At 45.4% G+C, this 27,714-nt stretch overlaps 2 protein-coding genes across 2 annotated transcripts in view; one reads left to right on the forward strand and one right to left on the reverse strand.

The window, feature by feature from the left end:
• LOC133359559 (E3 ubiquitin/ISG15 ligase TRIM25-like) overlaps nt 1-27,714 on the reverse strand; it is a 223,482-nt gene that overhangs the window by 111,627 nt on the left and 84,141 nt on the right. The window lies entirely within an intron of this gene.
• On the forward strand, nt 261-18,244 carry LOC133359573 (E3 ubiquitin/ISG15 ligase TRIM25-like). The gene is made up of 6 exons (XM_061578018.1): nt 261-1,000; nt 6,281-6,376; nt 11,385-11,618; nt 14,056-14,078; nt 14,336-14,418; nt 17,646-18,244. The coding sequence occupies exons 1-6, from the start codon at nt 443-445 to the stop codon at nt 18,191-18,193; spliced, it is 1,542 nt and encodes a 513-aa protein (XP_061434002.1). The 5' UTR covers nt 261-442; the 3' UTR covers nt 18,194-18,244.

The following is a 27,714-nucleotide window of genomic DNA, read 5'->3' on the forward strand; positions in this document are numbered from 1 at the left end:
TGTGCAATACACACAGCCTGACCCTACCCGGTCAATCATCTTGTGGGATAAATCATTATCGCTGTGTCTCGGGTTGCTGCTGCTGGGTTTTGTTTGTACAAATAGTATATCACTTGAGACCGGTCAAAGCTATGTATGTATGTTGAACTTCTTGCACACCGTACGTAGAAAACCGTGCTAATCGGAAGTCCAGGGGAAGGACAACAAACTAAACACAAAAATCAGTTTTAGCTATTACACAGTGCGTGACTGTACCGCCACGTCTATACAGGTGAGCCCAGCCGCCGTGTGGAACATTCCAGGGCGTGTCTCGAGGTATTTATAACTTAACTGCAGATGAAGTCCGTTCATTTCCTTGTTCGTCTCCGCTGTGTGAGCAGCTGCTGCGATAGCTCCTCCGTAAGCCGCGGCGAGCGACTGAGTCCGAGTGAAGCCATGGGCCATGGCGAGCGCGTCTCCCAGTGATTGTGTCGACAGTGAGCTGAGCTGCCCCATCTGTCTGGGCACGTTTGACTGCCCCTCCACGCTGAGCTGCGGACACTCGTTCTGCCTCCGGTGTCTGGATGGTACCTGGGAGACAGCGAGCAGCTTCAGCTGCCCGCAGTGCCGAGCGGACTTCCCTGAGCGGCCCCAGCTGAAGAGGAACGTGGCACTCGCCAACCTGGTGGAGCAGCTCAGAGTTGCAGAGAAGATGGCTGCAGTTGTCTTCTGTGACACCTGTGGTGATGGGGAGACTCCTGCAGTGAAGACCTGCCTGAGGTGTGAAATGTCCCTGTGTGAGTCCCACCTGAAGCCTCACATCAATAACCCCAAGTTGAAGGACCACGTCCTGGTAGCTCCCATTGTCAGCCTGGAGGAAAGAAGATGCAAGAAGCACAAAGAGGAGCTCAAATTCTACTGCAAGCAGGACGCGAGCCTGGTGTGCATGGCCTGTACCATTACCGGAGAACATAGAGGGCATGATGTCGACACACTGGAGGATGAGCATGATACGCGGAAGGTGAGCACCTCAGTGTGTGAGAATGGGATCGCTTCAGTTCAAGGTAGCCATTCGGTTTTGGCAGGGAAAGGAAGGGACGAGAGTTTGAGTGTAAGGAGGAGGAGGGTGAATTTAAATTTCGATTTAAAGCTTTCGTGACTGCAGAGATTCATCTTCTTGGTTCTTTCGGTAAAGTCACGTAGAAGGGAAGTAATAAAATAATAAAAATAAAACATGATAAAATAATTCTCACGACGTTTCGGCCACAACACAAGCAGCCGTCCTCAGGTGAAGACCAGGTCTGTCGAGGCGACAGCGTCTAAATGAAACACCACTACGCTTGGAGCGTCTATTTAAGCTGGGCCGGAAGGGGGGGAAAAATGCGCCTTGACAAAATAATTTGCATATCAAGAGGAATTTAGCATATTTATGGGAAATGCAGGAATGCGACCAGTGCTACTTGTGAAATGCGCAGGAGGTGGGCGGGGGGTTTTCAAAGTCATATTATGACCATGCATTACGCAGGACCAGCAGCATCAAAGGGAGGGGTAGCATTAACAAAGGGAAGGAATGTTAATAGTATGTAGCTGCAGTAACTAAACAACCACGTAAAAAGCTAAAGTATAAACTACATAGTATCATCAGTATGCTAAATATACTCTTAATAAGCTGAGCTACTAACCGTAAGTAATACATTACAATTCTAGGTCGCAAAAATTATATGCTTCAAGCTAAACTTTTTCCTTACATCACACGTGTCTATCCCGTACTATATGCTGCCATAGACAAACACAACATTAAATTGTATACTGTATTACTATACACTACCCTATGTCTTAGAATAATACATAGTGCAATATTACACTATTCTACCCACCCAACTTGATACCACACTGCTGTATATTCACTATACAATTACGATACTATATATTACCTTATACACTGCATTAAACATTACACTTTAATACTATTATTATTTAATATGCCATACACTACACCATTGACCGTCGCGTGAAAGATACTAAGAGGAAGCAACGAAATATGTCAATGGGAGAGTGGTGAATGGAAGCCTGCAGCGGAGCAAAGAATCCATTCCCCGCGGAGAATGCAAGATATATAGTCAATGTCAGTGAGTGGAACGCGGTCTGAAAGTCACCGTAAACGTGGACACAATCAGTTAAGATCCGAAATGGTTTATTACGTCCTTCCAATGATTGCTAAGCTGGAATCCATCTTCTCGGTTGAAATTGTCTCTGTGTTTGTATTTGTGGATCGCCTCATGAACGAATCTCTCATGGTAGCCAGATGGCTTGCAGAGAACCTCTGTCTTGGAGAAGTCAATATCATGTGAACCCACTGAATTGTAACAGTGATCTGCCACCGCTGAGGTGTTTGTCCTACCGTGTTTCAAGTCTGCTTTATGTTCACGGATGCGGTCCGAGACATGTCGTTTGGTTTCTCCAATGTAACTGCTACCACAGAGGAAACTTAGTTTGTAGATGCCAGGGTACTGTATGTCTGGAACCACATTTTTCACAGACGGGACCAGATCACGGATTTTATATACTGGGTTGAATCGGACCTGGATCTTGTGTTTAATCAGGATTTTGGAGATCTTTTTTGTGACCCCAGCAATGTAGGGTAAGGTGATGGTCTTGAGAGGCTCCTCAACAGGATCCTTCTTGATGGTTGGAGTTATGGCTTTGCGGATTGTGTAGTCGGAGTAACCATTAGCCTTAAGAGCTTGGTTTACGTGTTTGAGTTCACTGGCAATGTGTTCCTGGTCGGAAATGCATTGGGCTCTATGGTATAGAGTCTTGATGAGGGAATTCTTCTGGGATGGATAGTGGTGGGAATCTGGTTTTAGGTAAGCATCCGTATGGGTGGCTTTCCTGTAGACAGAGTGGCTCATTGAACCATCAGGTCTCCTTTTAATTAGGACATCCAAAAAGGGTAGCTTGCCATCTTTTTTGACTTCCATGGTGAATCTGATGGCTGGGTGTATGGAATTGATGTGGTCGAGAAATTGGTCTAGAGCAGGCCGGCCATGTGGCCAGATGACAAAAGTGTCATCTACGTACCACTTCCATAAGGTCGGGCGTAGAGTGGCAGTCTGGATGGATATAATTGCTAGAGTAGATGTAGCTCTCAAGGGCCTGAGTCACATCTCTGCAGACGTAGCAAGATCTGAAATCTCTGCAACCCTCAAAAACGCTATGATGCCAGCTAGCAACATCAGCAAAGATGAGCGTTTTGAATTAGCTCAATTCAAAAGAGGGATGACATTGTCATCCTCTCAGCCAACAAAGGCAATGCCACTGTCATCATTGACAAAATAGAATACAACAACAAAATTCAAGAACTACTCAATGATGGCAGCTATACAAAAATAAAAAGAGACCCCACCAACAGCCTCGTCTCTAAAACCAACCAAATCATTTCTGATTCAACCGCATTAATTGATCAGACTAAACAGTTTTCGTTGAAACCTTCTGCAGCCAGGCCACCAAGATTATACGGCTTGCCAAAGATACATAAAGAAGATACACCTCTTCGTCCCATTGTCTCTACGATCAACTCCCCCACATACAAACTGGCTCGTTTTTTGTCTGACTTTCACTGGAAAAACCACCTCTGCGGTACTAAACTGTACTGACCTGGTATCGACAATCAAGGGGATTTCCCTGTCCCCAGATGACCTGATTGTCAGTTTTGATGTGGTTTCCTTATTCACCAAAGTTCCTGTACCTGACACCATCGCAATCATTGAAGACTTGGTTCATCAAGGACTGAATGCTGGGGTACCCCCCCTGGTGAGACACTGCTTAACCAATACATACTTCACCTGGAATGTAACTTTCTACAAGCAAACTGAGGGCACCCAAATGGGCTCCCCCCTATCTCCGGTTGTAGCCAACGTCTTCATGGAGAAATTTGAGACTGACGCCGTCCAGACTGCCATTCTACGCCCGACCTTATGGAAGAGGTACGTAGATTAAACTTTTGTCATCTGGCCACATGGCCGGCCTGCTCTAGACCAATTTCTCGACCACATCAATTCCATACACCCAGCCATCAGATTCACCATGGAAGTCGAAAAAGATGGCAAGCTACCCTTTTTGGATGTCCTAATTAAAAGGAGACCTGATGGTTCAATGAGCCACTCTGTCTACAGGAAAGCCACCCATACGGATGCTTACCTAAAACCGGATTCCCACCACCATCCATCCCAGAAGAATTCCCTCATCAAGACTCTATACCATAGAGCCCAATGCATTTCCGACCAGGAACACATTGCCAGTGAACTCAAACACGTACGCCAAGCTCTTAAGGCTATTGGTTACTCCGACTACACAATCCGCAAAGCCATCACTCCAACCATCAAGAAGGATCCTGTTGAGGAGCCTCTCAAGACCATCACCTTACCCTACATTGCTGGGGTCAGAACAAAGATCTCCAAAATCCTGATTAAACACAAGATCCAGGTCCGATTCAACACAGTACATAAAATCCATGATCTGGTCCCGTCTGTAAAAGATGTGGTTCCAGACATACAGTACCCTGGCATCTACAAACTAAGTTGCCTCTGTGGTAGCAGTTACATTGGAGAAACCAAACGACATGTCTCGGACCGCATCCGTGAACTCAAAGCGGACTTGAAACACGGTAGGACAAACACCTCAGCCATGGCAGATCACTGTTACAATTCAGTGGGTTCACATGACATTGACTTCTCCAAGACAGAGGTTCTCTGCAAGCCATCTGGCTACCATGAGAGATTTGTTCATGAGGCGATCCACATATACAAACACAGAGACAATTTCAACCGAGAAGATGGATTCTGGCTTAGCAATCATTGGAAGGACGTAATAAACCATTTCGGATCTTAACTGATTGTGTCCACGTTTACGGTGACTTTCAGACCGCGTTCCACTCACTGACATTGACTATATATCTTGTTTTTTCCGCAGGGAATGGATTCTTTGCTCCGCTGCAGGCTTCCTACCACCACTCTCCCATTGACATATTTCGTTGCTTCCTCTTAGTGCCTTTCACACGACGGTCAATGGTGTAGTGTATGGCATATTATATAATAATAATAATAAATAGTATGTAAAGTGTAATGTTTAATGCAGTGTATAAGGTAATATATAGTATCGTCATTGTATAGTGAATATACAGCAGTGTGGTATACAGTTGGGTGGGTAGAATAATACATAGTGTAATATTGCACTATGTATTATTCTAAGACATAGGATAGTGTATAGTAATACAGTATACAATTTAATGTTGGGTTTGTCTATGGCAGCATATAGTACGGGATAGTCCCCTGTGATGTAAGGAAAAAGTTTAAAAAGTTTAGCTGGAAGCATATTATATTTTTTGCGACCGAGAATTGTAATGTATTACTTACGGTTAGTAGCTCAGCTTATTGAGAGTATATTTAGCATACTGATGATACTATGTAGTTTATACTTTAGCTTTTTACGTGGTTGTTTAGTTACTGCAGCTACATACTATTAACATTCCTTCCCTTTGTTAATGCTACCCCTCCTTTTGATGCTGCTGGTCCTGCATAATGCATGGGCATAATATGACTTTGAAAACCCCCCCGCCCACCTCCTGCGCATTTCACAAGTAGCACTGGTCGCATTCCTGCATTTCCCATAAATATGCTAAATTCCTCTTGATATGCATATTCTTTTGTCAAGGCGCATTTCCCCCCCCCCTTCCGACCCAGCTTAAATAGACGCTCCAAGCGTGGTGGTGTTTCATATAGACGCTGTCGCCTCGACAGACCTGGTCTTCACCTGAGGACGGCTGCTTGTGTTGTGGCCGAAACGTCGTGAGAATTATTTTATTATTTTTTATTATTTTATTACTTCCCTTCTACGTGACTTTACCGAAAGAACCAAGAAGAGGCGGAGGGTGGTTCGACGCATTTTGGGTGAGGCGTGCTGGAGGAAGGTCATATTTGGATGTTGCTCATGAAGTGAAGAGCTGTTGTGTTGAACGATCATGTCCCTGTCCCCTGATGTGGCCTTTACAAAACCAGGAGTGGAGCTGACAAATTCGCAACGTCTACATCTCATTCAATCAAAAATACCAGGAAGTTGTTATTCTCATCACTGCGCCTTGCCTACTTGCTTACAGAATGCTAAGTCAGTCCAGCATGACAAACTGAGCACTCTTTTGGTGGACAATTATAGAGCCATCACTGTGGAGTGCTCCCTATGGAGCGTGGCTGAGAGGGGGCCGCTCAGGGAGTGGAGTCTCTTATGGTGACTTTGTCTCTTGCAGAGTGGAGTCGGAGAGGAGACGCGAGTGGTGGAGGAGAAAAGGAAGAAGGCGGAGGCGTCCGTGGGACGGATGAAGGCCGCTCGCAAGGACGTGCAGGTACCACGCGTGGGCTCTGTTATCTTGTGACCTTCACCCTCCGTGGAATCTGTGACTTCCTGTGAGGACAACTCCGTAGATTCAAGCGAACGTCGTGAGGCGTCAGTGTAATAGGAAAGAGCAATACATTATTTAAATTGCTGCTGGAATGTGGATATTAAAATGCAACGTTTATGACAAAGTTAATTTCTAGTACCACTGCAAAGCCGTATACGGGATAACTCGAAATACTTTTTACAGGTTTGATAAAATAAGTGCATGGAGCAACGATTATATTGGATTAAAATCTAACACTTAAAACAAGTAAAGATTGTGATAAAATATAATATAAAATCTTAGCGCTTTAATTCTAGAACACAAGAGATGACTTGAAGAGATATTACAGGTAATGCAGGGAAAACGTTTCGTCACGCATCCAAAAGTAGAGACAGTGCGTGGACTAGCGACCACGAATGGTTAACTTCAGGTGTGGAGACATTATAGGAGACGAGTGGTAACAACAGAGACAGTATATACGACTAGTAACCACACCAGGCCAGGAAACAAAGAGGGGAACGATTGAGTATTCAGGAACCTGCATGGGCAGGAGTGGTGGCATGTGCCACGCTGGAGGATAAAAGGGGGCGAGAAGCGGGGTTCCAGGCTGCCATGGAGATCGGGGTCGACTCTGTCATCATTGTCATCGCTGCTGTCACTTCGTCGTCAGTCATCGCTATATAGTCCGTCGTTGATGTATAGTCAGTCGTCGTTATGTTTTCAAGTGGTGACTGTGTCATCGAGCCAACGCTGTGAAAAGGTCAAGAAATAAATAAACCCTCTAAAATCAGTGTCTCCAACATCATAACACAAGTATAAAGTAGACAATGCATAAATAATGAAGTGTTAAAACTGGTTTCACTTGCATTACAGTTTGCGTTCATTGTGATGTATTAACTGCTTCATCTTGGTGTCGTGCGCATAAGGCAACCGATAATAATGCAATTGCGTATACTTTTAATATTTCTGCAAGGAAATGGGTCTGAGCCTCGTTGCTATCAACCGCATTGATTTTATATTCTAACCAAATATATGACATTCAAGAGAGCATTTCATCATATAGAGAACTTGACGCCTTTGACCAGTGTAGCTTGCGACGGAGACTTCACATTAAACTCTGCGAGCTTTTCTCAAATACCAGAGTCCATCGGTGAACAGCACGACAGCCACTGTTTGAAGCAGTCACAGCCAGGAGGATTTGGCTCTGGATACATTACATAAGCTGACATGTTGGCTCATCACACCAGAGCTCTGTGTGGAATCATTGACGGCCTTCCTCGCTATTGGAGGTGGCCCAGGGGCAGGCAGAGGCTGACCTGGACGCACAATTGAGGCCGATCTCAGGCATTCTCATGTAGGTGGCCTGCTCTTGACATGGAGTGGAACCCAGGACAGGATTGCCTGGCGATGTATCATGAGTATCGCTACACACCGGCCTGCTAATGATTGATTTGTATCCTCCATCAAGTCACCTTGTGATGGTAATAATAATTTACACCAGTTTAACACTTTTGCGACCAATATTATCCAAGAGATTTTTTTGGGGTTAGTTCGTGAAAATATAAATGTGTCATTAAACCTGCCACCACTCAACACAGCCAATAAGTAAAGTTTGTTACATAAACAAAACATGCCAATTAGTTACTAGTTCAGCACACCGGTGTATTGGAGAGTAAACCCACAACATTTACAATTCGAGTATGACGTTTCACCGGTAATTTCAACCAACTTCATCAGGCCACAGCCAAAATTGTGGAGAAATCCTCTGGTTTCGGTGTTAAATAGAGAGATAAATGCGATGTCATTATTTGTGAGCTAATCAGTTGCGTAGACCTGGGGATGGAGGAAGGGTTCATGTATTTATACAAATTACAATTTATATATATTATTGGTTGGGTTATTCACAGTTAATCAGCATACATAATTTACATGTATGTACGTTATGTTTGTACACAAAAAACTCTTATGGATAATTTATACCCTTTGTGAAACGAGTGTAACATTGAGACCTTTCCACAACCGACAAGCATACAGATTGCTTAACCATATTTTACCAAGTTGGCCAATGTGGGTTGTTGAAGACAGCCCAGCACCCATTCATAAATTACTCACCAAACAGTTTGATGACCACCACACCACCACTGCCCTACCTGGTGATCACCATCATGACGATCCATGGGCAGATAGCCCGTAGTGTCTACTGCCCATGTCGTCATTGGTTTCCACTTCCCTCTCTCTGTCTTGTGCCAATATGCTCTAGTAGTGCCACATCTTTCTGGCACCAATCTTTAATATCATCAATCCATACTTCTGAACAACAAGACACTTTTCATTTGCCTGTTGTTTTCCTTACTGCATGTGTTCATCTAGTGCCAGTTTCCTTCTCATCACTGCTGCATTATGAGATCTTCTTCTGTGTGCCATTATTTTTTTACTTCTACGTTGGTCACTCTTTGCTATCTGTTTTACCCCATTTCCACCTGATGATGAGCGCTTGTGTTGCGTTCGAAACGTCGTGATTTATTTTTATCTTATTTTATTTATTTAAATTTTATTTTATTTCCACATACGTGACTTTACCGAAAAAAACAATGAGTATGGATGGCATCTGTTCAAATTTCTCCATGAAAACATTTGCTATCACTGGTGATAAGGGGGAACCCATGGGAGTACCTTCATTTTGTTTGTAGAAAGTACCATTCCAGGTGAAGTGAGTGTTGGTTAGGCACTGCCTAACCAGAGTAGGAACATCAGGATTCAGTCTATGTTGGACTAAATCTTCAATTATTGCTAAGGTGTCAGGAACAGGAACCTTGGTGAACAGAGAAACTACATTAAAGCTGACGAGAAAATCATCTGAGGACAGTGAGATGCCCCTTGATAAGAGAGTCCAAGTGAGCTTAGTTACGTACTGCTGAGGTAGTCTTGGCAGTGAATGGAAGCAAGGTATCGGACAGAAAACGGGCCAGTTTGTAGGTAGGTGAATTGATAGTGGAAACGATGGGCCGAAGTGGAGTGCCTTCTTTATGGATTGTAAGAAGACCATAGAATCTGGGTGGTCTAGTAGCAAGTTTTAGGGAGAGCCATTTGAATGGTTCGATTAGAGAAGTCGAACTGGTAATGATATTGTTGGTTTTTGTAGCCAGGCGGTTAGTAGGATCTTTGTTGATTTTGGTGTAACTGCCATCATTAAGAAGGTCCTGGATTTTGTTGTTATATGTGGTGTTATGCATGATGACAGCATTGCCCTTGTCGGCCGAGAGGATGACTATGTCATCTCTTTTTTTCAATTTTGCGAGTTCAGAGCACTCGTCTTTGCTGATATTGTTATTTCCGAGACCAAGGTACTCTGCAAACCTTCGGGCTACTATCAAAGGTTTGTTCATGAAGCCATCCAGATATATAAACATAGACATAACTTCAACCGAGAAGATGGTTACAAATTGAGCAATCATTGGAAGGATGTTATTAATCAGGTAAAACCTTAACTTCTTTATGGTTGTTGCCTTTATATCCGCATCTCCAGTTTCTTCAGCCTCCCACTCCCAGCCCCGCCCACTTCCCCCCACTGGCATCACGTCTGCTCGTCCCCTAACGCTCTCGCAGCGCTCCCCCCCCTCTCTATCTCTCCCCCCTTGCTCCTCCCCCTTCTCTTACCTATATATCCTCTTGTCATGGCAGCCCTCTCACCTGCTGCAGCAAATGTTTCTTGCTCTGGTTGTCGCACCTGATGACGGATGCTTGTGTTGCGCCTGAAACGTCGTGATTTATTTTATTTTATAACTACGTGACTTTACCAAAAGAACCAAAGAGTATGGATCCCTGCAGTCATGAAAACTTAAAATCTAGATTGGTGCTTTTACCGATACCCAAATGAAGCCCTCATATATTGGTCATCCGAAATAAATAACGCTGACAGAAACGCATCCCCATATATACAATAGCATAATGACCCCCTTTAGCGCTGATTCAATAAGCGCTCACTTCTTCAGGAAGCATATTGAGCATTTAGCGAGGTCTGCCTGTACTGATAAAATAACGCAGTCCAAAAAGGCCGTGGGGCCAATAGATTGTGTACAAAATAATTTTATTGGTGATGTGCACAGATAAATCTATGAAGAAGGTGAATCGTGTGCTCATCTGTTTTTGTAAATAATTGACAGATCCTCACCAATACACTTCTGGACGAAGGTTCCGCAACATCGCGTTGATCATTGAGGCTAGTTGGCCATAATTAGTTACGCGGGTCAGTGCAGGTTGGTGAAGGTAGAGTCAAGCACTGGTTCATGTCTCATCACGCAGCCCTCTAGTCGTGTTGGAGGCTGGGGTGGGAGCCCAGCCTAGGCTGAGAGGCAAGGACACTCCAGTAATGTGGGGTAGTGTCAGCAGCATGGAAGGATGCGTCGCCAAACCTAGTTTTAATATATGGTAATTTTAGCGAGAACAGATTGCGTCAAGGAATTTGCGGAGTTAGGTGGTCCTTACATATTTGGCGGATTTGTTTTAAAGGAATATTAAAATGAAGACAGCCTATTGGTCGTCTATAAATTTATCCAGAGGGGACAAATTGGAGGCGATACAGAGGTTGGCATAATGTGCTGATATGGAGGCATCAAGGTCAAAGTGGGCGGCCAGGTGGTATAATGGAACAAGATGCTCGGCAGTCGATGTCACAGGAGTCAAAGGTGGGGAGGATGGCAGCTTGGACTACATGAAGATCGAGCCGAGGTGAGACAATGTGTTTATTTAAATAGAGGATTTCGTTTATGCTTTTTTATCTTACTGGCGATATGATCAATGTTAAGGGTAAGATAGCACCTAGATACCTCTAAAGTTATCGACCTGTTCAATGGGATGAGTCCACAGAGAAGAAGGTAGGGAAAAAACGGTTTGGAGTAACTGGAAAACAAGGTGACTTTGGTCTTAAAGCATGGAATACGAATTGATAGAATCCATCGCACACTCCTTGCAGGATTCCATGGCCCAGACTAAGGCTTGCATCTCAAAGGAGTTCACCCGCATGAGAGCGACGCTGGATGAGGACGAGAGGGCGACGCTGGAACACGTGGACATGAAGGGGAGCGAGCTGCTGTCCCAGATCGAGGAGAACATCGCTCATTACGAGCGCGAGATCAGCGAGCTGCAGGCAGCAGCCACGCGCCTGCGAACTCTGCAGGAGGAGAGGGATTCGCTCAATTTCCTGCAGGTAGAGTGCTTGCGGAACAAGGGCGAGTGTTCCAGTTCACTTGTTTATTATGGACAGTCCTCAACTTACCAACACAACTCGTTCATCAGCCCAGTTCGTAAGTCAGAACACAACAATGTCCTCTATTTAAATGTCGATACAGTCGGTGTTATGAAATGTCTTATAGCTCAACAAAAAATGGAAGTACTGTTAAACTAATAAATAAGAATAAATATTGCACATTATCACGTAACACTGTCAAATAATTGTATGGTATATAACACGTAAGATAAAGTGATATTAATTGAAAAAAAAAAATTGGTTTTATTTTTAAGTCCTGATCCTGTCTTGCTTGTTAGAAGGGGCGCAATGAGTCACTACAATTGAACACACGCACACATGGGTCACGCGCAAACTCACACACAAGACAAATATACACTGACAGACACAACAAAGACACACACACGGGGCATGCGTACACACACAGACACACTCCAATGACAACAATGTCCCATATAGCCTGAACAGACTGTTGTAGAGGAGCAACTAAGAAGGCCGGCACGGCACACAAACCAGGTACTCATTTGAGGCTGAGTCAACGTAGGGGAGGCCCAGCGCCCATTCAGATAATTGCCACTGGTGTTGGTTGTGAGGCTGAATCGAACTCGTGTTACCGGGTTGATAGTGCAGCGCGCTAACCAATGCACTACCACTCCCCACACAATAACAACAACCGCCATTCGCCACTATGTGGCTGTAACATCACCACGGCGCTTGTGCCAGGTTATGTCCACTTTGAGGCCACGTGAAGTGTTGAACGTCCACCGGCAGGAGGTCACGGGGCAAACCCAGGTGCCACGGGTCAACTAACTGAGATGACTGGCCGATGCACCACCTGTGCCCCCTACTGTGCCAACTTGCTGGGCATTAGCCACCCGGCACTTCGCTGGTTATTGTGAGTGTCGTTTCTCTGCCGTCCATTGTTTTTGGAGGGCGACTGCCTCCAACTGCCCAGTAGCGTCCTTCATGAGCCTCTTCCACAGAGGCCGATCTTGACAGCGCTGGTACCAGTCAGCAGGTCCACTCAGCTCCACATCCTCTTGTACCACATCACTCCATCTCTTCTCCAGCTCGTGCCGCACCCATTTAACCCCCTCTATCCGGCCAAACAAAAGCTGTTTAGGCATGCGGTCGCTGAGCATATGGTCTCCATGACCCAGCCTTGCCTGCCAGAGGAACTCACCGATGGGACTTTGTCCAGATTTTTCAAGGATTTGTGAGCTCACACAATCCAGCCTGGTTAAACCCAGGCTGGATCGTAGGCAGGCCAGCCTAAATGTTTCTAACCAGCGAAGATGTTCCATTAGGGGGGTCCACGTTTCGCGAGTGTAGAGAAGGGAGGGCATGACTGTGGCCAAGAAGACCTGAAGCTTCGTGTGGAGCGACAGACCAGGTAGCTTCCACACAGCGTTACGCAACCGATGTAAAGATAATACCGCTCGACATGTTTGCCCGCGGGGCGCACACACATGAGCACACACTCACTCCGAGCGTGCAGCTGACTCATTACATCTCGAGGAGGATCGCTCCGCTGAAAAAATAGTTCTGGAGTTTAGTTTGCAAGTGTGAGTTTGCGTTTTAAGTCAATGTAAAATATATATATTTCAAGGAAGCTGTTTCGTAAGTGCCGGTGTTCGTAAATCGAGGACTGTATGTGAATTTTATAAATGTGCCACATGCGATGTATCACAAAGCACAGGATAACACAACTTGTACCTTCAACACAACTTATAGCCTATGCGTTTTGAAATTAAACGTAGAGTCAAGTTCACCAACGTGGATTTGTTTATTCTGATAAAAATTTAAATTACCACTGAATTTCCAAAGAATAAATAAACGATTAACACACAAATCCCACGAGTTAATAACTGGTTGGTAATGTATGCAGATGTTGGCATTAAAAACTAACAGCATGGTCCTGTAATGTAACACAGATTGAGGCTACTTGATGCTAAATTTTGATTATTCATGTAACCAAATATATACCAACATTTAGTAAAACTTAAAACAGAAGGACCTTTAACATCAGTAAAGTTAGAAGCATTCGTAGTTTAGCACTGACTGCTGATGAGTCTCAAACATGTGAAACCAACCCAGAGATTGATCATTATTTTGAATGTTGGGTCACAATCACCGTGGCTCGATGTCGAGTGCTATGGACGCCTCTTGCCCATGACATCGGGTACCATATGCTCACGGTTTTAGAGGCCACACTTTGCTGATGAGAACCATCGAGTCCGAACGAGTCCACCGCTTTGCTTTGTTTACAACCAACAACACTGGAATACGCGAAAGGCTGAGCGCAGCCCAGCTCATCGTGTCTACCAATCACCATGTGGTTAATGTGGCTGGAGGTGAACTGACTCGCGCCCCCCTGCCCTGTGTCTGACTCCTGCAGGTTCACCTGAAGGAGACAAACCGGTATGGACTCATGAACTTCCACAGATTCACACACTGGGTGACGCCTTGTGTGTGATGTGTGTGTGAGTGGATGATGCTGTGTGATGATGCTGTGATCGATTATACTGTATGTGATAATGCTGTGTAAGGCACTTGCTCTGTGATGGTGTGATGATGCTGTGAATGATGCTTTGATTATGATACTGTGATGGTGCTGTGTGTGTTGGTGGTGTGTAAGACACGAGCTGTATGAGTCACTGCTGGTTCTGGTCTCACAGGAGAGACGCTCAGAAGGAAACTCCACCTCCATCTCCCAAGGAAGAAGACATCGCCTCGATAAGGAACCAGCTGGCATTCATGTGTGAGTTCTACGAACTCTCGTCACGTGTGCGTGTGTATTATTGCGCGTATAATTGTGCTCGTACATGTTGCAGAGCGGTGGTGTAGTGGTTAGCATGCTCCGCTATGAATCCGGCTACCCGAGTTCGATTCTCACTCACAGAAAACACCAGCGATGCATTATCTGAACCCGTCCTTGGCCTTCCCTAGATCGATGCAGCATCAAACGAGTACCTGGTGCGGTGTGTAGTAAACATAACCACTGGGGAGACAAAGGCGGACGGGCGTGGTACTGGCCACCAACCCCCTCGTGTGCAGATACAGAATCGAAGACCTTGAGGATTCTCAGGATTCAGTGTTACAGCCTGAAGCTCTCAGAATCAAAGGCAACTTTAGGTTCTATTAGACAGCCAGACCAAGGCATAAGCTGAGTTGCCCGTGCAAATCACTACACAGGCAACAACAAGTTAATTACAAAAGAACACAAATCAATAAATATCAATACGTTGATGGACAAAGACCCCCCATATAGCCTTTCCAGAGTTTTGGGGCAAGTGCTGTTAGCGAGCTCCTATGAAGGCCGGCACGGCACACGAGGGGTGGGTGGCCAGCGCCCGACCGAATTTGTCTCCCAAGTGGCGATGTTTACACACCGCAGTATGCACTCCGAGTGCGATAATCGTCACTGGTGTTGGCCGTGAGCAAGACTCAATCGGGTCCCTGCGCTAAGCACTGTGCTACCGCTCCCCACGATCATTTATCAATGTTCAAGTATAGCGCATACACACAGAGTGGACATCACTACACTATCACACACACACACACACAAGTGTACATCACTCCACTATAACACACGAGTGTACATCCCTACACTATCACACACACACTCACAGTGTACATCCCTACACTATCACACACACACACGAGTGTACATCACTACACTATCACACACACACACGAGTGTACATCACTACACTATCACACACACACACGCGTGTACATCACTACACTATCACACACACACACGAGTGTACATCACTACACTATCACACACACACACGAGTGTACATCACTACACTATCACACACACACACGAGTGTACATCACTACACTATCACACACACACACACACGAGTGTACATCACTACACTATCACACACACACACACGAGTGTACATTACTACACTATCACACACACACACACGAGTGTACATCACTACACTATCACACACACACACACGAGTGTACATCACTACACTATCACACACACACACACGAGTGTACATCACTACACTATCACACACACACACACACGAGTGTACATCACTACACTATCACACAAACACACACACGAGTGTACATCACTACACTATCACACACACACACGTACATCACTACACTATCACACACACACACACGAGTGTACATCACTACACTATCACACACACACACACGAGTGTACATCACTACACTATCACACAAACACACGAGTGTACATCACTACACTATCACACACACACACGTACATCACTACACTATCACACACACACACGAGTGTACATCACTACACTATCACACACATGAATGTACATCACTACACTATCACACACACACGAGTGTACATCACTACACTATCACACACACACGAGTGTACATCACTACACTATCACACACACACGAGTGTACATCACTACACTATCACACACACACGAGTGTACATCACTACACTATCACACAAACACACACACGAGTGTACATCACTATACTATCACACACACACACAAGCGTACATCACTACACTATCACACACACACACACGAGTGTACATCACTACACTATCACACACACACACACGAGTGTACATCACTATACTATCACACACACACACACACACACGAGTGTACATCACTACACTATCACACACACACACACGAGTGTACATCACTACACTATCGCACACACACACACACGAGTGTGCATCACTACACTATCGCACACACACACACACACACGAGTGTACATCACTACACTATCACACACACACACACACACGAGTGTACATCACTACACTATCACACACACACACACACGAGTGTACATCACTACACTATCGCACACACACACACACGAGTGTACATCACTACACTATCACACTCACCTCGTGTGCCGTGCCGGCCTTCACAGGTGCTCACCAACACCGCTTGCCCCTACAGCCTGTTGAAAGGTGACACACGGGAGATGTTTGTGTTTGTTGTACACACACGGGAGAGACGCTATGGCGGTGTTGATATACACGCTGCTGCTGATGCGATCCACTGCCTCCCACGGGCACTACCGCACAGTAGAGTTGAACGATGAATCGATTTCAAATCGAAATCGCAATTTGAAACAATGCGATTAGCAAATCGCAATGGCTGCGATTTTTTTTTTGCGATTTGAAAAGTCCTATTACTTTCCTATTGGAATTGTTTAATTTTGTATTATTACTTTATTTATTTAACTTAGCAATTGATCTATGTTTGAACGTTCTATTTCAATTAAAACATTTTAATAAATACTTGTTTGAAGCAATTCATTTTTTTTAAGTTCTCATCCTTGCATTATAATATATAGAGCATTTAACATTTTGATGGTATCATGTGGTAATGCTCCATCACATGTTTAAAATCTATTACACTGAATATTGAACTGAAGCTCGACTTTAAAAAAATATAATCGCAAATCAAATCGCAATATCGGTCAGAAAAATCGCAATTAGAGATTCAACCCAAATTGTGCAGCCCCAGCGCACAGAGCGCCCCACCTCCTGGCACCTCGCAAAGCCCCGCAGGGGCTGGGCCTGGGCAGGGCTCGCACGGGCGGCCACCACCACCCTGCCAAGCAGGTGCTCCAGGCTGCGGGGCCACGTGGCGGGGCAGCAGGTGGCGGGGCAGACAAACGCACCGCTGTACTGTACTTCTGTGCTCTCGCCAGCTGCGCCGGATGCCTTCGCCAACACGCGGTGACCGGCGTGGTGAAGTATGGTCAAATATCCCCCGTGACCCGCACGGCGTAGGGAGGCCCTCATCCATCAGTGGATTGACAAAGTGCCCGTTACATGTCATCACACCGATAGCTACGCATTACAACGTTGTATAACAATGCTCATTATGAATTGCTCTATTGTAGTGTACGTGCGTGTTAGTGCACGAGTGCTGTTGTTATAGTGGTGCTGTTGTTACACGGCTACTGTGATTATCGTTACTGCAGACGGACGCTCACCGACTGTGGACCCAAACTCGGCCCACAACGTCCTCCAGATTTCCTCGGACCTTAGGACGGTGACGGTGACCGCTGTCTCCCAGGGTCACCCCGATCACCCACACCGCTTTAATAGCTTGCCACAAGCCCTGTGCTCCGAGAGCTTCTCGTCGGGTCAGCACTACTGGGAGGTGGACGTGGGGGGTGTCGCGGGGTTCTGTCAGGTTGGAGTCGCGTACGGGACGATCGCACGGAATGGGAGTGTTGAAGAGTGCTTGCTGGGACACAACGACTCATCCTGGGTTTTATATAAAGACAACAACAGCTGCTACGTGCGTCATGGTGGTGTCTGGACCTCGGTGCCGGTGAGGAATCCTCCCCGGAGAGTCGGGTGTCATCTGCAGTGGGAGGCGGGGCTGCTGTCGTTTTACCGAGCCGACTCCATGGAGCTGCTGCACTCCGTCCACCACTCGTTTAGTCAACCGCTCTACCCCGCACTGAGTGTGTATGGTGGTGGTAGCTCAGTGAGGATTTTGGATCTGAGTCGTGCATCTTGAGAGCACGGAGTGTGAGCAGTGCAGAGAAACGGGCACAATGCACAGACTCACGCACACAAAAACACAGATCCCCCGTGTAGCCTTAACAGACTGGGGCAAGTGCTGTTAGCGAGCACCTATGGGGCCGTCCGTAAATGACGTCACGCACCTAGGGGAGGGGCAGACATTTGTGACGATGGGGGGGGTTGAGAAATGTGACGTCACGTCAAAATGAGTAATTTTAAATAAATATATACAACACGTTCTACTTAATAAAATAGACTTTTTAATAAATGTTTTCTCCTACAACATGAGAGTGCAACGCCGCATTAAATACAAACTACAATGACAATAGCTTAAAGCGATTTGACGCATGTTTTTTTTTTGGGGTGGGGGCAGAGCTTTGTGACGTAATATTTGAGGGGGGGGTCTGACTTTTTGTGACGCCGTGTGACGAAGGGGGGGGGGGTAAAAAATCGCGTGACGTCATTTATGGATGGCTCCTATGAAGGCCGGCACAGCACACTAGGGGATAGGTGGCCAACACCACGCCCGGCCGCCTTTGTCTCCCCAGTGGTGATGTTTACACACTGTACCAGAAGCTCTTCAGGCTGAGTCGACCTAGGGGAGGCCCATGCCCGGTTCACCAACACCAGTGACGTTTATCGGAATCGGTCCAGGCTCTCCCCTAGGTCGACTGAGCCTCAAATGAGTACCTGCTGCGACGTGCAAACATCGCCACTGGGGAGACAAAGGCGGGTCGGGCGTGGTGCTGGTCACCGACCCCCTCGTGTGCCACAGTGCCGGACTTCATAGGTGCTACTAGCAAACACCACTTGCCCCTACAGTCTGTTAAGGCTACACGGGGGATCTTTCTCTTTAGTGTATAGAGAGCCATGTGCGTCGTGTGGGGTGGAGCGGTGGTGCAGTGGTTAGCGCACTGGTGGGGGAGGGCGGGGGGAGCCAAGCTTCTCTCTGACGTCATCGTCCCTCGCGCCGCCCACCGCGCGGCGCTCAACGCCGAGAGGGCGGAGCTCCACCGCGGGCGTGCTGGGAACACGCGTCACGTGACGCTGCGGGGTGACGCGCGCCGTCCCCCTCGCGGTCACTCGCTCGTTGGGCGATAAACCCGGGGTGGGAATGGGATGGCATCACTAGGGGGGACTACTCGTGGTGTGTGCTGAGCGTCACTTGGCTAAAACATTTTTGTTAGAACCAGCGGTCGAATGACCCCCCTCCTCCCCCCCACCCAAACTAGGCATAGAGAGAGATATAAGCCATTTTAATACCTAGTAGTAGTAGGAGGTCTTTTGCCACCAATATTATTTGTAAAGGTTTGTTTTTATTAATATTTTAATTATCTGCTGTCAGACTTTTGGACCTGAAGCCACAACCTTCGATTTATGGGATAACGCTTCTGCTGACAACAATGGGAACTGTGTTTTGACTTTGAAGTGGGTTAAAGTTATTAAGCGCTTGATATATATCTAGAGTGAGGATTTACCTTACAATACGACACGACTAATATTGTCTCAACACGCATTGATAACACAAAGACACTGTGTGTTATTACAGGGATAGAGACAACACAAACTCCAAATTTCCAGCAACTGTCAGGGTCGGAATCCAACCAATGACCTCCTGAATACCAGGCGAGGGAGTTAACATATCCTAGCCACAACGGCGTCCCTCCTTAACGTGAGACACCAATCCGGTGTGAACCCAACCTCGAGTCTCAGGGTGTCTAGAAACACGTAGATTATTTGTAACACATTGATTATATCGTACCAGTTGTGTACTTGTGTGAACGCTAATCGCATTGTGCTCTGGGCTGTGGGTGAGATTTATATTTGATTTATTGCTGGCATGGGTTTGACTTGTTTTGTTTTTTCATTTTTGTGACCCAGGTCACTCTTGTCAATGAGACTCATCCTGATCTCCTGAGTTCTCACCTCGTTAAATTTATATTCAACTCGACTCGATCATCAGCATCAGCAGAAGTATCATCAGCAGCAGAATTAGTAACAGGAGCAACAGCATCAACAGCAGTAGCTCCATCATTATCATTATCAGCATCAGGAGTAGAACCAGCAGCATCAATAATGATAGAATCATTATCAGCAGTAACAGAATCAGCAGCAGCAGAAGCAGCACCATTATCATCACTCTTGCAACCAAGACTCATCCTGGTCTCTTGAGTTCCCACCTGGTTAAACAAATCGACTTTAACGCGTAGGCTTTCGCGACCAATATTATCGATGATAAAGGTTTATTGGGTTAGATCGCGTAAATTTACATAGACCTGATTGTGTTCTGGGTTACCTGTGAATTGTAATCACATTGTATTGTGGGTCGAGGGTCAATGTGTTCTGGGTGAATAAAAAATAAAATCTGAAAATCTATTGTCAAGATTGTCATCCAGGCTGTGAATGTGACTCTCTCATAGCTGAGACTGACTTGTGTAAACATGTATTTTTTTGGGATGGTTGCTGTTTTGTTTGTATAGATGTTATATTATCGGAGATTAAACCCGGGCACGGTTAGTAATCTACAGCTTACGCCTTCACAGGTAAGTGCTGTCTGTAGCCTTGGGCCACATTCCATGGCGCATCTCGTGTTTTTTGTTGCACTCTGTCAGTTTGCTTGTTCCTCGTCATCATGAGCTATGATGATGAATGGATCCTGACTGATAGATGATGATGAAGAGCACGATGATGATAATGACTACGCTTGGTAATGATGATCACCACCCACTTACCTGCACCCAACACTCTCCTCCCCGACACCTGCCACTCCTTAACCTACTACCCCCTCAGCCGTCTACAGAGACCCTCCCTCCCACCTGCCCCCACCTGCTCGGCCATACACCTGCCCATCCTGCCACCCTCCCAGCTGCCCACCTCATGCATATTCAAGCAACCATTCCCGGCTGATCTCCCTCCCCCTGATCGCCTTCAAACCCACTCACTCACACACCCACACAAAGACAAAAATCCCCCGTATAGCCTGAACAGACTGTTGGACAAGTCCTGTTAGCGAGCATCTATGAAGGCCGGCATGGCACACGAGTTGGTGGGCGCCAGCACAAAGCCCGGCCGCCTTTGTCTCCCGAGTGGTGATATTTATACTCCACACCAGGTACTCATTTGAGGCTGAATCGACCTAAGGGAGGCTCATGACCAGTTCAGACAATAGTCATTGGTGTTGGTGGCCATGAGTGGGAATTGAACTTGGATCGGAAGGTTCGTAGCACAGCACAGTAACCACGACAACACCAATCTCCACCTACATACACACACCTGCTCAACCACCCACACGATCACCCTCCTATCCTCCCACCTGATCCCCCACTCATTTACATGTGAAGTTGTGAGATTATTTGTCAAAAAAATTACAATATTAATGGTTACTATTTTTTTAAAGACAATTTTAAACTGTTACGCTAAAATAAATCCAGAACAAATAAATGTCAATGATAGAGACGACATACTTTTTTTTTAAACCTTTAATAATACATTTTTACAAGGTACGGTTTGGTGCAGAAACCCACAGCCTCGCGACATTAGTCCAAGGGACAAACCATCACCGTTTGCCTGGCCACTCTGGGTTTTGTAAAAATCGCGACCCGTAAACCCCAACACCGCGATGTGAATGCAACGCTCCTGTCTAAGCAGGTGAGAGTCGATGCGTGTCTTGGTTCATCGCCGCCGTGTGCGCTCCAGGGACAGCGTCTCTCAGCCACAGCGAGCGGCTATCGGTGAGAAGCCACTGAGAGTCGTGGCGAGCGCAGCTCCCACTGAGAGCGGAGCGAGTGGACCTGGCTCCCGTCTGGAAGTGGTCAAAGCCAACCGTGTAATGCGTCTCACGGTGCGACTAGACAGCTGCGTGCGATACGAAGCTCGTGTCTGTGACCTTGATTATCTGAGCACATTTCCACGGAGTGTCTCGTGAGGGTTGTAACCTCGTGCTGAGTAATGTTGGCTTCCTTGTTCATCTCCGATGTTGTGAACCCCCAGGATGTTGATGGTTAAAATATTTTACCTGGAAAGTCGCTCGATTGAACTTCTCATTCGCAAGGGTGTCCTAGGTATCAAGTGACATGCCTACTACGTGTAAATTTGCACGTATATTTGTGTGCATTTCGGTTTCTTCGTGTGTCTATGAGAGTGTAACTTACACCACTGAGTAGCTATGCGAGTGTGTTTATATTTACTACCCAGACCTAAGCGATGAGGTTGTCTCTAACATGACACATCACACTATCTACTGTGTAAAGCTCAGATATAGTACACGTGTGTGTGTAATGCTGTTACATACCCTCGCCATGTACTATAGCTGAGTTATAAACAGTGCATAGTGTGCTGTATAATAGTGTGATGTGTAATGCTGTCACATACCCTCACCATGTACTATAGCTGAGTTACATACAGTGCATAGTGTGCTGTATAGTGTGATGTGTAATGCTGTCACATACCCTCACCATGTACTATAGCTGAGTTATATACAGTGCATAGTGTGCTGTATAGTGTGATGTGTGATGTTGTTACATACCCTCACCATGTACTATAGCTGAGTTACATACAGTGCATAGTGTGCTGTATAGTGTGATGTGTGATGTTGTTACATACCCTCACCATGTACTATAGCTGAGTTATAGACAGTGCATAGTGTGCTGTATAGTGTGATGTGTAATGCTGTTACGTACCCTCACCATGTACTATAGCTGAGTTATAGACAGTGCATAGTGTGATGTGTAATGCTGTTACATACCCTCACCATGTACTATAGCTGAGTTATAGACAGTGCATAGTGTGCTGTATAGTGTGATGTGAAATGTTGTTACATACCCATACCTGTCAATCAATATGGGTTTACCCGTATTGTTTCTTGCTGTGGTTGTCCCACCTGATGACGAACGCTTGTGTTGCGCCCGAAACGTCGTGATTTAATTTATTTTATACCTACGTGACTTTACCGAAAGAACCAAAGAGTATTAAATTATTATTATTACTTTACGCTCACGCCAGTTAGTTCAGGGCACGCGGTCGGCAACCTGCAGCTCCGTAGCGGCGTGCGGCTCTTTGAGGGATGGCTGCTTCGTGAGACGTTTTATTTATCAAGGACCAACACCACCAGCACTGTCTCTCGCACTCACACCACGTTTTTATTTATCAAGGACCACCACCGTCTCTCGTACTCACACTACGTTATTATTTATCAAGGACCACCACAACCACCGTCTCTCGTACTCACACCACGTTCTTATTTATCAAGGACCACCACAACCACCGTCTCTCGTACTCACACCACGTTCTTATTTATCAAGGACCACCACCACCATGTCTCGTACTCACACCACATTCTCATTTATCAAGGACCACCACCACCGTCTAGTACCCACACCACGTTGAATTGTGGCTCTTGAAATAACGTGTTGGGTTTTTTTACTTACCGAATTGTAACAAAGAAAAAATGTCTCGTTATTTTGGTTTCTGAACCCCCTGGTTTAGGGGAATCGGTTTTTTAAACCCTGAATACGATCTGACAGCGGTGTGGTTTGCTGGGAAAAACGCACAGCCTCACCCGAGCCAGAATGTTTTGTTTACGTGACAAACCTTTCTCATTGATTTTGTCGGGTGGTGGCGGGTTTAACGACACGTTAAATATTTACGCGATCTAACCCAAAAACACGTTTAATGAATAATATTGGTCGCGATTAGCCTACTTATATTTTTAAATCTGAAAAGACAGTACGAAGCAATAAGAGGGACAGTACGGCTCCCCGGGACCATGGTTACTAATTGAAGTGCTAATGATGATTGATGGGACGAGCGTTGACGGGATCACGTGAGGGGAAGCACGTGACCCAATGGCCGTGAAGTGTAACAAGGGCGTAGATTGAATAAGAGCCGGTGCGAACCGGACCTGGGAGCTGTTTTTTGTGGGGAATCGCCGTCGTTTCCATCATCTCTGAATAGTCTTGAGGCTAGAATTACATTGTCTCAGAATAGAGTCGTCTAATTACCCAAGTGTATATCGTCACTCGCGGTTACTCGTTACGTTGTCAGCAGACTTTTCATAATAAATATACATGAAGAATAAGACGGTGTCTCTGAGAGCTACATTACAAATGTAACGCCACGTCTACACAGGTGAGCACGGGCTGCCGCGGGGAACATTCCAGGGCGAGTCTAGTGGTGTTCATAATTTAACTGCAGGTGAAGTCAGATCGTTTCCTTGTTCGTCGTGGCTGCTCCATGCTTTTTACATATCGCTTCGGTGGCTAGGAGATGTTAACTACCTTTTCTGGTATACAGGAGGTCGTGGGTTCCATTCCAACCCTGACGCCTGCTGTATATTTGTAGTGTGCGTGTCTCTCTCCCCGTGGTCCTGTGGATTCTTCTCTGCTTCCTCTGGTTTCCCCTCGACATTTAGATCAACATCACGCGTTTAAAGTTTTTGGCTGAAAAAATATCCACGCGAAAAGCCACTTTGTTGAGTCTAGATTTGAAGCTTTCGTGACTGCAAGGATTCATATTCTTAGGTTTTTCGGTAAAGTCACGTAGGTAAAACATTAAAATTAATAAAAGTAAAATAAAATAAGATCACGACCTTTCGGAGGCAACACAAGTTTCCGTCTTCAGGTGGAACCGTCACAGCCACGACAACTGTATCAAGTAAATGAGAGATTGCAAGAGCTACCACTCCGTATATATAATGGTTGGAGAGGGGGGAAGGGCCAAGTACGGCACACTTTTTATTCATATGGTAAGGTGAGGCTTAAGAGGGTGAGCCTTTGTTATGGAGAGGTACGGTTTGTGACTAAGCCTGGCCTACATAACAATAGTGTGAAAAAAGAAACAACTAAACATGGTAAAACAAGCCTGGCTGTCTATCAATAACCTGTAATAGTTGTCTGTCAAATAAGATTGGCCAAATAAGTGTAGTTAAATCTTTTTTGCATGGTTAATCACATCTTTCCAATGATTACTCAGTTTGTAACCATCATCACGTTTGAAATTATGTCTGTGTTTGTATATTTGTATGGCTTCGTGTACAAACCTTTGATGGTAGCCAGGAGGTTTGCAGAGAACCTTGGTCTCGGAAAAGACAATTTCATGAGAGCCCACCGAGTTGTAGCAATGATCGGCAACGGCCGAAGAATCAGTTCTGCCGTGTTTCAGATCTGACTTGTGCTCGCGGACACGATCAGAAACATGACTTTTCGTTTCTCCAATGTAGCAATCACCACAAATGCAACTCAATTTGTAGACTCCAGGATACTGTAAGTCAGGAACGACATCCTTCACAGATGGAATCAGATCACGGATTTTATGCACTGTACTGAATCGGACTTGGATCTTATGTTTGTTTAGAATTTTGGAGATCTGTTTGGTCACGCCTGCTATGTATGGTAACGTGATAGTTTTGGTCGGAGTTTCATGTGGCTGTTTCTGTGTGGTGGGAGAAACAGCTTGGCGGATAGTGCGGTCAGAGTATCCGTTCATCCTGAGGGCCCGATGTGCATGTCTTAATTCACCGGCCAGGTGGTGTTGGTCAGAAATGCCATGGGCTCTGTGGTATAGCGTTTTTATGAGAGAATTCTTTTGAGATGGGTGGTGGTGGGAATCCGGTTTCAAGTAGGAATCTGTGTGGGTGGCTTTCCTGTAGACAGAATGTCCCAAGGATCCGTCAGGCCTCCTCTCAAACAGAATATCCAAGAATGGTAGTTTACCGTCTTTCTCCACTTCCATGGTAAATCTGATGGATGGGTGTCTAGAATTGATGTGGTCCAAGAAGTGGTTCAATGCTGAGAGGCCATGTGGCCAGATGACGAAAGTGTCATCCACATACCTCTTCCACAGGGAAAGACGCAGGGTGGATGTCTGGATGGCGTCTGATTCAAACTTTTCCATGAACATGTTGGCTATAACTGGTGACAAGGGGGAGCCCATAGGGGTACCCTCATTCTGTTTGTAGAAGGTGCCATTCCAGGTAAAATAGGTGTTGGTAAAGCAATGCCTAACCAGCGCAGGTACATCAGAATTCATTCCATGTTGGACTAAGTCCTCAATTATTGTTGAGCTTTCAATCGTGGCCAGGTCGCTTAAAGAAAAGAGCTATATAGCTCAGTGGATCTTACCTGGTAAGAAATAAATATTAATAGAATCTGCCAAAATCAGCCAGAGTAAAGGATGTAAAATGTTGACATTGACAAGAATAGGTGATGAAGACTTCTTTTGTTTAGGTATTGACGATTTTAAACATTGAACAATATATTTTATATTCTTGGTTCTTTCGGTAAAGTCACGTAGATATTTTTTTTACCGAAACAATCAAAGAGTATGGATTCTTGCAGTCACGACAGCTTCAAATCAAGAACGATGAGAAGTGTCTGTCGTCAAAGTAAAAAAGTCACATCGGTGATAAATCGCGTGTAGTGAATTGAAAGAGACATTGATGAAGCGTCAACCATTAATGTTGTACAACAACAGCAGCAGCTGCTTCTGCTGTGCGTCAACGAGCTGCACCACTCGCACGCCGTTTGCCACAACGCGCTACAGACGCAGCCCATGGCGACACGGAGTCAAGGTGAAGTCGTCGCTGCATTCCGACAACAAAGAAAGCGGTGGATAAAGCAAAGCACTTTGTGGCAATCACCCGAATGTCAACAAGACGCAGGGAACTACTAACTTTCATATTTATATATACTGTAGATGTCCATAATGCAGGTTGTTTGGGTTAGATGGTTCACCCCCGATAAAACTGTATAATGGATATTGGTCGCGAAGGCTTTACGTGTTAAACTACTGTTAGGTGTTCTAGATTTGAAACTTTCGTGACTGCAATGATTCATATTCTTAGGTTTTTTCGGTAAAGTCACGTAGGTAAAAAATTATAAGTAATAAAAGTAAAATAAAAAATAAAATAAAAATCACGACGTTTCGGAGGCAAGACGGAAGCTTGTGTTGCCTCCGAAATGTCGTGATTTTTATTTTATTTTACTTTTATTAATTTTTATTTTTACTTTTTTACCTACGTGACTTTACCGAAATAACCTAAGAATACTGTTAGGTGTGTTATGGTGATGTGTTAACTTTCCTTGTGCTTGTGCTACTATCATGTTTGTGTTCTGTTTGTTGTTGTAACGTTCATACCCCGTGCCCCTACTGGACGTCTGTTAAATAGAGCTTTGCAGGTCATCGGATTCCTCCTGCAGTATAAATATTCAGATTCTAGTGTACGTCAGTCCAAAGATGCCAAATTAACATCTGTGATAATAACAAATCGCGTTACCGTTATCTGCTTTGATCCACATTGCTCATCGTAGCTGTTGGGCTGTTCGGAATGTACCAATCACTCAGCGGGGGGGGGGGTAGCAAAAATTTCGCATTAACTTTTACTTTAAAACATAAAAAACAAGACATAGAATTATAAAATCACTGCAGCTGTTATACAATAATTAACAAATTACAACTTGAATCGACGGAATAGGGTAAAGTTTTATTCGTAAAATTGTTAAATTATGGAATAAAATCACC

Source organism: Lethenteron reissneri, chromosome 65, assembly GCF_015708825.2.
Source record: "Lethenteron reissneri isolate LAM-NWPU_2019-01 chromosome 65, ASM1570882v1, whole genome shotgun sequence".
NCBI classification, from domain to species: Eukaryota; Metazoa; Chordata; class Hyperoartia; order Petromyzontiformes; family Petromyzontidae; genus Lethenteron; species Lethenteron reissneri.